This window comes from Myotis yumanensis, unplaced genomic scaffold (assembly GCF_028538775.1).
Source record: "Myotis yumanensis isolate MYYU_CA2020_CCGP unplaced genomic scaffold, mMyoYum1.0.hap1 SCAF_1, whole genome shotgun sequence".
NCBI lineage: Eukaryota > Metazoa > Chordata > Mammalia > Chiroptera > Vespertilionidae > Myotis > Myotis yumanensis.
The window spans coordinates 150,544,939-150,557,266 of NW_027223752.1; the positions used below are offsets into that span (position 1 = coordinate 150,544,939).

Here is a 12,328-nt window from a genome sequence, read left to right on the forward strand (position 1 = left end):
AGCATAGGATCCTGGGGACGAGGAGAGAACCTAAGACCTTAGACTTAAGACCTTAGAACTTAGCTCCTTTAGCTAAGCTCCTCTGATCCCCAAATGCCTTTCAAAATTATATCTCATCTCCGGACTCTTTATTAGTCCCCAGATTCTTATTTAACATCTACGCACAGCCTTCTCCAGATTCCTGAACCCTTCTTGATGCTGGGACAAGAACCCCAGCAGAATGCCAAGAGAGCTGGAAGCCACCTTCCGTGGGCAGGAAGGGAATGAAGCTGTCCACTTCTCCTCAGAGTATTTATTGCACAGATCTCCCCACTTCAGTTTTGCTTTTGGCTTAATCACTGACTTTCAAGGAAGTGGCTATTTTCAAAGTTGATCTTAGCCAAGGTCATTGTGCTTTGAACTTCAGTTTGAATCTGAGAAGCAGCATTTGGAGTAGTCACCTTGCTGATCTATCTAATGATACAGCCAGTAAGAGTCAGTGGTATTGCTGACTGTGCCCAGAACAAATAACAAGACCCACAGAGACTTGGAAAGCTTGGTGAGAGGTTAGTAATTTTTGGTTTTAAAAATGAGAAAAGCGAGGCTCAGACAGGTTATTATATTTTTTACCCCATGGCCCACTAGAAGCTTGGAATCTCTTGTCCTACCCCCTAGAATTCATGCACTTTTATCAAGCTATTAAGCCAAAATTCCAAACTCTAAAGATGCCTCAGAAAAATTCAGAAATTATAAAAAATTCTTCCTTTTTGCTTTTGAGCCAATTGACTAAAGTCTACCTTTATACTTTTGTTAGAGGCCCAATGCACTCCCTCCCTTCCCCCGGCCACCTGCTGCCGGCCAGGGCCTCCCTCACCATCCCCCCTGCCCCCTGGTCAAACTCATGGTCAAGGGGACAATTTGCATGCCATGCTTTTATTATATAGGATTTTTTAAAAGAATATTTTTTTTATTGATTTTAGAGAGGAAGAGAAAGAGAGAGAGAGAGAAATATCGATGATGAGAATCATTGATCGGCTGCTTCCTGCACGGCCCCTACTGGGAATTGAGCCCACAACCTGGGCATGTGCCCTTGACTGGAATTGAACCTGGGACCCTTCAGCCCACAGGCCGAGGCTCTATCCACTGAGCAAAACCGGCTAGGGCTATACTTTTATCTCTGCATAAACTGTTCCCTTTATTGAGGTCCCTCAGCCCTCAGAATTTGTGTCAGCATCACTTGAACCAGTTCCACAGGCTTCCTCTCTCTTGAGCTCCACATTAGGCCCCTGAATGTTGCCTGTCCTTTTCCATTCTGGCCAGTAGATGGCAACACACACTTTTCAATGTGTAACACGATTTTATTGGGGTTCAATGCTTCCTTATTAATTCTGAATATTAGATTTCATTTTTGTAAATGTTATCCCATTTGAGTCCCTTAAAAATGAAACTGACCATCAACTCAAATAATGTGATCCACCAGCAAAAAAAGGATTTGTTACATGAATTAATCAGGTCACACTGATGAAAAGTACACTAAGCTGAGGACTCATTCCCTGAATGGAATGTGACATTCCACAGATGCCCGAAGTACTCCTTTCGACATAAAACTCACAGAGACAAACCAAAATCCTCCTCTTTCAGCACCAGAAACACAGTTCCCTAACCTGGAACAAGGTTCTTGTTCTGACTGTCAAATAGGAGGGGAAAACATGGTCACTTCAGCAACTTAATGTTTATAATTGTTCTTAGAAAGCAGGTTTGTGTTTTTTTCTGAGAAATTGAAAAAGGTGACATTGTTACTTTGGTTTTGCCATATTGAAAGTATTTATTTATTTATTTACTTGGTGCATGTCATATGAGAGCCAGGCCTCCAGGAGCAGACTATAACTCGCATTGTGCTTGCAATGAAATGCACAAAGCAACGTAAGTAGAGGTGTCCACAGAAATAGCACAATAAACAATTTCATCCAAATAGAGTGAAATGTGGCCATTCCCTTAAACATATGGCTTTTGAGCATAAAAGAGAGGCAAGAACTCTTGAACTTGCGTTCTATCAGTGGCTCCTTCTATGATGAGACAGATGTACAGACCCTGGTTCCTTTTCTCCAACATTAGAGGGGTAACCTCACTGATGTCCTTACACCACATGTGTACTATGAACATATGCAGCAGAATTAAGCATCAGATGACCTCGAGAGACTCTTGCAATGCTCAGATTTTATGGTTCTAAGATGAGTTACCTGGTAGACACCAGGCTCCTTCCCGGCTCCCTTGTTAACACAGAAATCCTTTTAGCTCCCCGGCCATCATATAGCAAGTCGCTGTGCTGGTTCTCCAGTCATGTTTTGGGACCTTGCCAAGGGGTTTACTGCCTAACTGAGCCTTTTGTTGCAAAATTAATTGCAAAGCGGTTTAAGGAAAAAATGCTGGTTCAGTTCCACAAGCTAGACTCTTTTGCAATTGGTTTGATTGTCTCTACCATAAAAAGAGAGAAGCTCAGCACGGAGCACAGAGGTCAGGGCAATTGCAGAACATTACTGTTAAAAGGGAACTTACAAGTGCCAGAGAGAGTAAGCCATGTGTCCAAGTCCAAAGAGAGTGGCAGAACCCTAACTAGAACCAAGGCCCCACACATTCAACAAATACTTCTGGGTGTTAAGAAATACACCAACTGCTGAGTAAATAAAGATGAATAGGAGGCTCACACCATAATTACCAGTAGAAGGGGTGCCTGGGGAATAAAAACCTTCTTGGCTGGACTTATCAGTCAGTGTCCACGGAATCATGCAATCTTCTTTTTTTTTTAAAAAAATAGATTTTTACTGATTTCAGAGAGAGGAGAGGGAAAGAGAGATAGAGACATCAATGATGAGAGAGAATCATTGATTAGCTGCCTCCTGCATGCCCTCTACCGGGGATCGAGCCCACAACCCAGGCATGTGCCCTTGACCAGAATCGAACTGGGACTCTTCAGTCTGTAGGCCAATGCTCTGTCCTCTGAGCCAAATTGGCTAGGGTGGAATCATTCAATCTCTTAACATACTTCCCCAGATGTTGCATTCCTTTTGAAATGTATGTGTGTATTTTTTGAATTCTGCAAATATGCTTATCCCAGTGCAATATTTGAATATCAACAATTCTTTTCATAGTGGACAGAAAGGGAAATATGTGACCAAAATGTTCATAAACAAATAAGTTCTCCAAATGGTGACAGAGCCTTATACTCAGCAAAGTAATAAATATTCCCAATATTTTGGGAAGGAACTGACAAGCATGCAAAAGAGCAAAATGAGCAGGGTGATGGCACATGAAGAAACTGGCTTGAGGCCAGAACAGATCAACGCTGTGAGAAAGAAGGAAATACATGTTCCGCTAGGGTTGCCCCTTAATCTTGTTGGTTCCTAGATCCATGAGGCCTTCGGGCTTCTCCACCTCTGAGCTTTCTGCCCCAACTCTTTCCTGGAGACACAGGCCTTGGAGATGAGGGTTCTAAAAGTTCTATTCCAATACCCTGGGTCCCAGCATTCCATCTGCAGCAGCGCCCAGGATAACCTGGGTCCCAGTCTGATAATTCAACTTAGGCCATGACTCTAGGACCTAGTCCCAAATGTGTGTCGGCACAGGAAGCTGAGTCTGTTCACTGTGTCTAAAGTCCCATCTTGGGGATTTCTAGGCCCGAAATCTTGTCTTTCTCCAGCCGGCCATCCCTGCTCCAGTCCATGGCCCTGGCGCTGGGGCTTGGGCCTTTGCTCCTTCTGACAACTTTCATCCTGTTTGTCCACTTGGGAGGGTATTTCATCACCAGCTAAGTCCTGACTGTTGTTGTTTAGACTTAGGACACTGAACTTAAGAAAAATGGATATTCCTAGGCCCCATCCTTAAATATTTTGATTCAATGGGTCCAGGGCCCTGGAATCTGTATTCAGCCAGTTTACTGACCAGCATTTCAGAACTTTTCTCCCTACTTGAGAGATGTGGGCAACACTTCAGAGATGAAGTGCATAGAACCGTCCACATGAATATGAGGGCCTTCATTCTGGTCATTTCTCAGGGTCTCAGGATTCCAAACCTGGACCACAGGGTCAGATAGGAACACAATGAAGACACGGTTCAAGGGCGCTGGCGATGGTGTACGGCAGGTAAGAGAAGATATTTTGTTCCCTAGTAAATAGTGTCTGAGAGAGTAGCGGCCTCATTCTGGTTCCATGTCTATAAATGAGGGAGAATCACAGCTCTCACTTCATAAGGTTGATAAAAGGATTAAATGAGTTCGTATATGTAAAATCCTTAAAACACTCAACCCAGATGTTATCTAAGTGTTTGCCATTATTCTCATTGCCCTTCCTATGCCAGGAACAGAGAAGGAAGTGCAGGAACCTGCAGTAGGCAGGGCATTCTCCTCATCTCTCTCTCTCCCTTCTGACCCCAATAGGCTCCACCTCAGGGCCTTTGCAAGAACTTACTGTTCTTGTTCCTGGGATGGTCTCCTCCAGGTAATTCTTATTCACTCACTTCACTCACATCTTTTGGTTGAAGGTCTCCCTTGGAGAGCTATTCCCTGAACACCTCATCCAAAGAACTCCTGGCCCCAGTCCGGGCACATCTGTCCTCTACCCTGCTTCATAACCACAGCCTTATCATCACATTGCATGTTTTTTGTTTATTACCATTTCCCACACACTGAATGTAAACTCTATGAGGACAGGGATTATCATATGTTCAGTTCACTTCTGTATTCCTAGCACCTGGGACAGTGCCTAGCAGATAGCTAGCATTCAATGAAAATTGAATAAATGAATGAATCTTTTTTTTTAAAATTGTGAATTAGCTCTTGGTATCTTCCCAGTCATCATCCCTTTTTTTTTTTTTTTAGTATATTTTTATTGATTTCAGAGAGAAAGGGAGAGGGAGAGAGCGAGATAGAAAGATCGATGATGAGGGAGAATCATTGATCACTACCTCCTGCACGCCCCCTACTGGGGATCGAGCCCACAACCCGGACATGTCAAGTTCCTAATTTCTAAAATCTTCTTACAATGGAATAAGGGTCCAATAAGTAAAGAACTGAAAAACTTATTCAGTATTATCAATAAAATTGTACATAAAATTTGTTCAAAGTGTAGAGCTTTCATTTTCATAAGCAATGAAGAAGCCCATACAGATTCATTTTAATTTTTTCTTTTTCTAAAAATTAAATTTATTGGGGTGGCACTGGTTAATAAAATTATATAGGTTTGAGGTGTTTATTGTATTGTGTGTTCACCACCCCAAGTACAGTCTCCTTTCATCACCGTTTACCTCTGTTCCCCTACTTTATCCTCTTCTGCCTTCCCCATTCCACTTCCCCTCTGGTAATCGCCAAGCTGTCAGACAGATTCGCTGTAAAGTTTTAGACTTGGGAAATGATCTGAGCTGGTAGAAATGTTTTCTCCTTTCCTATATTGGTTTAAAATAAAAAGCTTACTATATTATACTTGTGGTTAACTATATGACATTTGACTTTTTTTTCCTTAAAAGGAAATATTAACTCACATTGCATATAGACATAAAGTAAAGACTTCTTACAACATACCTTTAAAACAAAGCAGTAGTCAGTGGGTGCTTTATATTTCATTTTACATTGAATCCCATAGTAAATGTTGACATTTTCGAACTGTATAAAACACGCCAGATCTCGAGATGTCTGAAAGAGAAAGAAAAAAACAAACCTTAACACAGTTGACGGTTAATATTTTTCCAAAGTTGTTTTTAAGGGCACAACTAAGAATGATGTTTTAGTGGAAAAATGTTAAATTTTTTTTATTTTATATATTTTATTGATTTTTTACAGAGAGGAAGGGAGAGAGATAGAGAGTTAGAAACATCGATGAGAGAGAAACATGGACCAGCTGCCTCCTGCACATCTCCTACTGGGGATGTGCCTGCAACCCAGGTACATGCCCTTGACCGGAATCGAACCTGGGACCTTTCAGTCCGCAGGCTGACACTCTATCCACTGAGCCAAACCGGTTTCGGTGGAAAAATGTTAAATTTTAGGTAATTTATTGAAGCGTCTATCTATCATGTTTAGTTTTCTAAATGCCAAGCCTGCATTTTAAGAGGCAAAGGAGTTTACCTAAGGCAAAACGGTGTGCCACAGGCCCAAGAGTGGAGTGAAAGATTCCACTGCTGTTCTGGCACCTGCACATGGACTCCCAGGGTCAGAGCTGACTAGTTAACCTTGAGGCATCATTATTGACAAGACAAGGTGACCAGCCACTTTATCAGAAATGTCATTTTGGCTTTTGCCATTCTAAGTCAGTGATGGATTTCATGATGGAGCATTAAAAAAAAAAAGTCCCCTTCAGGAGGAACAATGAGAGGTAAACCTGATGCTCAGGAAAACAGCACACACTTCATGCACTTCTTCCTGAGGAAAAAAGATTCCTTTCATACTTCCTCTTTATTGGTGTTGCTATGGAAACAGAAATCTCTCCCCCATGTATAACATGCATTGTGAAGACTGCTACCTCTAATCTACATATTTGGTTACACTTTAGTTACAAATATGTTCTATTACTCTCCCCCTCCCCATCACATTCTATAATTCTTTATCTAGTTAATGAATAGAGAGTGAAGGGCAGAATTGCTATACCTCAGTGCCCAATTATTCCTTTATTTATAGTTGTTGTTTTTTTTCTTGTATGATATTTTCTTCTAGATTTTCAAAGTTTTAACTTTTTAATTAGAAAAATAAAACACATTCATTATAATTTGAAGAACAATGTATATATACCTAATAAAATGAAAATCTTCCTTCATCATTCCTTTTTCTAATTCCACTCTTTTCTCTATAAATACTATTGTTAATAGTTTAGTAGTACTCTTCCACATGTTTTTGGGTAAGCATTTATACACATATGTATGTGGAGATATCATACATATATACATATTCTTACACACACAATTTTTGAAACATGAGTGAAATTTTACTATAAATACCATTTTATACCAATTTACCTTCCAACCTCTGTGCAAGAGAGTGCCATTTTTCTTACCCACTCCTGCTGAAATTTGGATAGTATCAATATTGTTAATATTATCAATCTCATGGGAGGAAATATTTCACTATTTAATTTACATTTCCCTGCTTTTAGTAAGATAGAGCAACTTTTTAACTTATTCAGTGGCTACTAATATTCCTTTCTCTGTCAATTCTCACTAAATAAGCTTTGCCCTTTTTATGAGTATGTTTATTTTGTTTTTATCAATTTGCTGAACTCTTTGTATTTTATTGGTCTTCATACTTGGTTATACATGCTGCAGATGTACTCTCAGACTCTATAGCTAGTCTTTAATTTCTTGTTTGGATCTTTGGCTACGGGGAATTAAGAACAACTTTGTACAGTCAAACCTGTCAATTTTCTCCTTATAATCTTGGGTTTTTTAGTCTTGCTTAAGAAGGCTACTCCATGTCTAATTATGAAAATATTAATGTATGTTTCTTCTAAGATTTTATATTTCTTTTTCCTAAATGTGTGTAATTAATCTAGAATTTAATTTAGAACATGGTATAAGGCCTAAATCTATTTTTCCAAGTGGATGTACATTTTTCAAATGCTATTTATTGAATACCACATTCCCCCCCCATTGCTGTAAAATGCTTACTTTAATTTCCTTTCTATTAGATGGCTCTCTGTTCATCTGCTTGTCTCTACCTGTCCTACTTTTGTCTAATTTTTTTAAAAAATATATTTTATTGATTTTTTACAGAGAGGAAGGGAGAGAGATAGAGTTAGAAACATCGATGAGAGAGAAACATCAATCAGCTGCCCCGTGCACACCTCCTACTGGGGATGTGCCCGCAACCCAGGTACATGCCCTTGACTGGAATCGAACCTGGGACCCCTCAGTCCGCAGGCCGACGCTCCATCCACTGAGCCAAACCTGTTCTGGCTTGCCTAATGTTTTTTTGAGGAGGAATTCTACCTTAATGTTCTTCACAACTTTTGTGGTGTCATCTTTCTGATTAATTTTAGAAACAGTCTGTGAACTTCAAGTAAAATGAATTCAACTGAGATTTTTCTTGGGATTGAATATATAGAAAATTTGGGGGGAAGAATCTAGTAACATGTTACATTTCTATTTATTCAGTTATTTAACTTCCTTTATTAAATTTTATATTTTATGCCACATAAGCTTTCTACATTTCTTGTTGATTGTTAGGTATTTTTTATTTTTTATTTCTGCTATGCATGAAACCTTTTGTTTTATATTTTAATTTGCATATTGTTTGTGTAAAGGAAAACAATTTCTTATTTGGTAAGTTTATTTGGTCTTGAGTGTCTTATATAGTTAGATAGACAATTGTGTCAACTGTGAATAAAGATAATTTTTGCCTCTTCTTTTCCAATAATTACATTTTTATTCTTTTTCTTGACTTTCTGGCTAATTCCTCCACTCCACTGTTAGTAGCAGCTGTGAGAGAAAGTATGTTGTCCTATTGTAAGGTTTATCTATGTCTCATTTATATGTAAATGCCAAAGACATAGCATTCTAAAATAAAACAAATCATGAGTGGGTCAACTGTGATGTCCCCAGAGTAGGACTGGACTGAAGATGGCACAGCTGGGACTGTATCAGTAGGAGCTACTAGTAGCTGCCTTGGACCAAGCATTACCCACAATGCCTCTCCTGCATTCCAATAGAGATAACATTGTCTTATAGATTCTGGGAGCAGACCTGCATGTTCACCACGACTTCACCTGCATGGGGTTGTGGGTCAAGCCTATCAGAAGAAGCCTGCAATTTGTGAATATTCTATTTGGTGGTGTCCTGGATTGGGCAGTGCAGGCAAAATGTTCTGGCTCACCCCAGATAGAGATGAGAGAGATTCTAAAGTTTTAAAAGATAAACAAAAGGTGGAAAAGCCCTGAGCTTCTAAGAAGGGTCTTTGAAAAAGATAATGCTCAAAATGAGAGTCAAAATGGTATTTCAAAGAAGAACTTGCTCTATGCTTGTAGATTTGAGGCACTAACTCTCAATCACCAAGTAAAAATTAAATGATGTCCGAGGAACTCTGCTAAATTAGGAAAATGCATAGAGTACACCTCAGAAGACAACTCAATGTTCAGAGGTTAAGGGCTAAAATCTAAATGAAGATCTATCAAGACTTCTAATACCTCTATGATCCCAGATAAAAGAAATTTTACTACGACTATAGAACAAAATAGTCAATAGGGGGGAAAAGTTCTCAGGAATAAGTATACAAAGTAACAAATTAATCTCTAGAAAAATGCGTTGGGCATAATTTTTTTTGTTGTGGCTGTTAATCCTCACCAAGGATTTTTTATTTTATTTTTTAGAGAGTGGAAGGGAGGGGGAGAGACAGAGAGAGAGAGAAACATCGATGTGAGAGAGACACATTGATTAGTTGCCTTCTGCACCCGCCCTGACTGGGGCCAGGGATCAGGCCTGCAACCGAGGTATGTACCTTTGATAAGAGTCGAACCCAGAACTCTTCAGTCCATGGACCAACTCTTTATCCACTGAGTCAAACTAGCTAGGTCGTGGTCATAATTTTTGAAACCTGACTTTAAACAGATAAAATTCTTCACCTTCAGGAGAGAGCTATGGGAAATATTACAAGAGGATTTCTATAAATCTATCCCAATAGGGTAAATATTAGTATAAATATTGTAATAACATCACTCTCACAACAAAGTAAGTGTATTTAAATTGCCACCTGAAGACTTCTTTAGTTTCACTTCCATGACACTTTTTTTACTAGATTTTTTCCCTTTCTAACCTTAGTCTTCCCTTTGGGTACGTAATAAATTCCAGAAGCTCGTAAAAGGAAATAGCGCCTTTTCCAGGATTTCTTTCCATCTTCTTTCAAATAAAGAGCTCCTTCAAGTTCTGGCACAATGACAGATGTTCCACAGAAGCTTTCCTGAAATTGAGATTCCAATTATATAAACACATGAAAGGTAAAATACATTTTGTTCACATTTAAACAAACTGTGGCAAACTAGCCTTTAAGCTAATAGTCATTTTTGTCTACAGCTCTGATTGAAGGTATCTACACTAATAAAAAAGAAACATGGTAATTAGCGTACGACCGCTACCCTTCCCATTGGCTAATCAGCATATCCTTATGCAAATTAACTGTCAGCCAAGATGGCGGCCGGCAGCCAGGCAGCTGGAAGCGAACATGAGGCTTGCTTGCTCCAGTGACTGCAGACTCCAACTTTCCCGCCTGACTTGCCGGCCTCTGAGCTGCAACTCTAAGAAACTTTGTAACAAATATAGAAGCTAAACAAAACCCCAGAAAAAAGCTTTCAGCCAGCCGGGATCTCAGAGCTAGAGTTATACATTGTTTTGATTATAGCAGCGGAAGCCTCAGAGTTAGAGCCAGAGCTAAAGCTGGCCCAGAATTAAAAAAAAAGAAAAGAAAAAGAAAACAAGGAGCGGTTGGGAGCTTCAGTCAATTGCCAGCCTGAAAGCAGCCCTCAGCTCCTCACCCAGACTGGCCAGGCATCCCAGTGGGGACCCCCACCCTGATCCAGGACACCCTTCAGGGCAAACCAGCCGGCCCCCAGGCCTCTATCCTATATAGTAAAAGGGTAATATGCCTCCCAGCACCGGGATCAGCGGAGCCGCGAGGCCTCCTGGCACCAGATCAGCGTGACAGGGGGCAGCGCAAACCTCCTGATCGCCCTGTGGCTCTGTGTGTGACCGGGTGCAGCGCCTCAACTCCCCCACCCCCCCCCCCACAGGCCCTGCTCTGTGTGTGACAGGGTAGAGCCATAACCTCCCCATCAGCCCTGACCTGAGTGTGACAGTGGCGGTGCCCCAACCCCCGATCCGCCCTGCTGTGTGTGTGACAGGGGGCGGTGCCCTAACTCCCCTATCGGCCCTACTCTATGAGTGACAGGGGAGAGCTCCCCAACCCCTTGATGGGCCCTGCTCTGTGCATGACAGGGGGGAGCTCACCAACCCCCTGATTGGCCCTGCTCTGTGTGTGACAGGGTACGAAGCCCCAACCCCCCTGATGGGCCCTGCTCTTTGCAGGGGGCAGTGCCCCAACCCCCTGATTGGCCCTGCTCTGTGCGTCACAGGGGGTGGCGCTGCAACCTCCCCATCGACCCTGCCTTGAGTGTGATAGAGGGCGGTGCCCCAACCCCCCAATCAGCCCTACCCTGAGCGTGACTGAGGGTGGCATCGCAACCTCCCAATCCGCCCTGCTCTGTGCATGACAGAGGGCGGCGCCCCAACTCCCCAATCAGCCCTGCTCTGAGCCTGACCAGGGGCTGCACCTAGGGATTGGGCCTGCCCTCTGCCACCCGGGAGCAGGCCTAAGCCAGCAGGTCGTTATCTCCCGAGGGGTCCCAGACTGCGAGAGGGCACAGGCCGGGCTGAGGGACCCCTCTTTCCCCCCCGAGTGCACAAATTTTTGTGCACCGGGCCTCTAGTTTATACATATAAAAGCCTAAGCGACCGTTATGACCAAATGACGGGAATGACTGGTTGACCAGTAGCTATGACGCTTACTGACCACCAGGGGGCAGACACTCAATGCAGGAGCTGCCCCCTGGTGGTCAATGTACTCCCACAGCCAATCTCCCACTACTGGCTAACCTCCCACCACTGGCCAACCTCCTGCAGTCCTTCCCCTGTCCCTCCCCCTGGCCTGGCAGGCCCTGACAGGGACTGTGTGAGATGGCCGGATTGGCCCTGATCGCTGGCCAGGCCTAGGGACCCCACCGTGCATGAATTCATGCACCGGGCCTCTAGTATATTTATATTGCATGCTGTTTGCCTAAAGAGAGTGAGAACTCCATGGTGCTTAAGAGTCCTGGCTGCTGAATTAGACTTCAAGGCTTCTTGACCACTTAGCACTGTGACAGTGGGAAAGTAACTAAACCTCAGTTTCTTTCCTTTCAAAAATGGAGCAATAATAGCCCCAACCTCATAAGGAAGTTTGTGAGTACAGGTAACGTCCTCCTCTTTTCTTCTATTGTGCAAAATTCACTTACCTCCAGTAAGCATTCCTTGTTCTTAGCATTCATCTTTTCATTTGTTTCCTTGCTTTCTTTTTTTCCTTTGTTATCCAAGTAAAAATTCTAAATAAAATATTAAAAGATCAGATCAGTTAGTCTTTGTCACCATGCCAGCCACTGAGGAACTCACGGTCTTGCTGGAGAGAGGTGCACCGTAGGAAATAAACTGGGAACCACAGTGCACGCTCTCTGTCAACCACAGGCTTACCGAGGGCCTCCTGAGTGCTGACTGCGCATGACTGGGCAGACGCGCACCTCCTCTCTCTCCCATAGTGCACCATCAATGAGGAAACAAACATAAGATTGAA

The 12,328-nt window shown here is 42.2% G+C and overlaps 1 protein-coding gene across 1 annotated transcript in view; it reads right to left on the bottom strand.

The window, feature by feature from the left end:
- APBB1IP (amyloid beta precursor protein binding family B member 1 interacting protein) overlaps positions 1-12,328 on the bottom strand; it is a 103,557-nt gene that overhangs the window by 15,649 nt on the left and 75,580 nt on the right. The window contains 3 exon segments of the mRNA XM_070433183.1: positions 5,552-5,662; positions 9,767-9,910; positions 11,997-12,083. Coding sequence (XP_070289284.1) covers positions 5,552-5,662; positions 9,767-9,910; positions 11,997-12,083 — 342 coding nt within the window.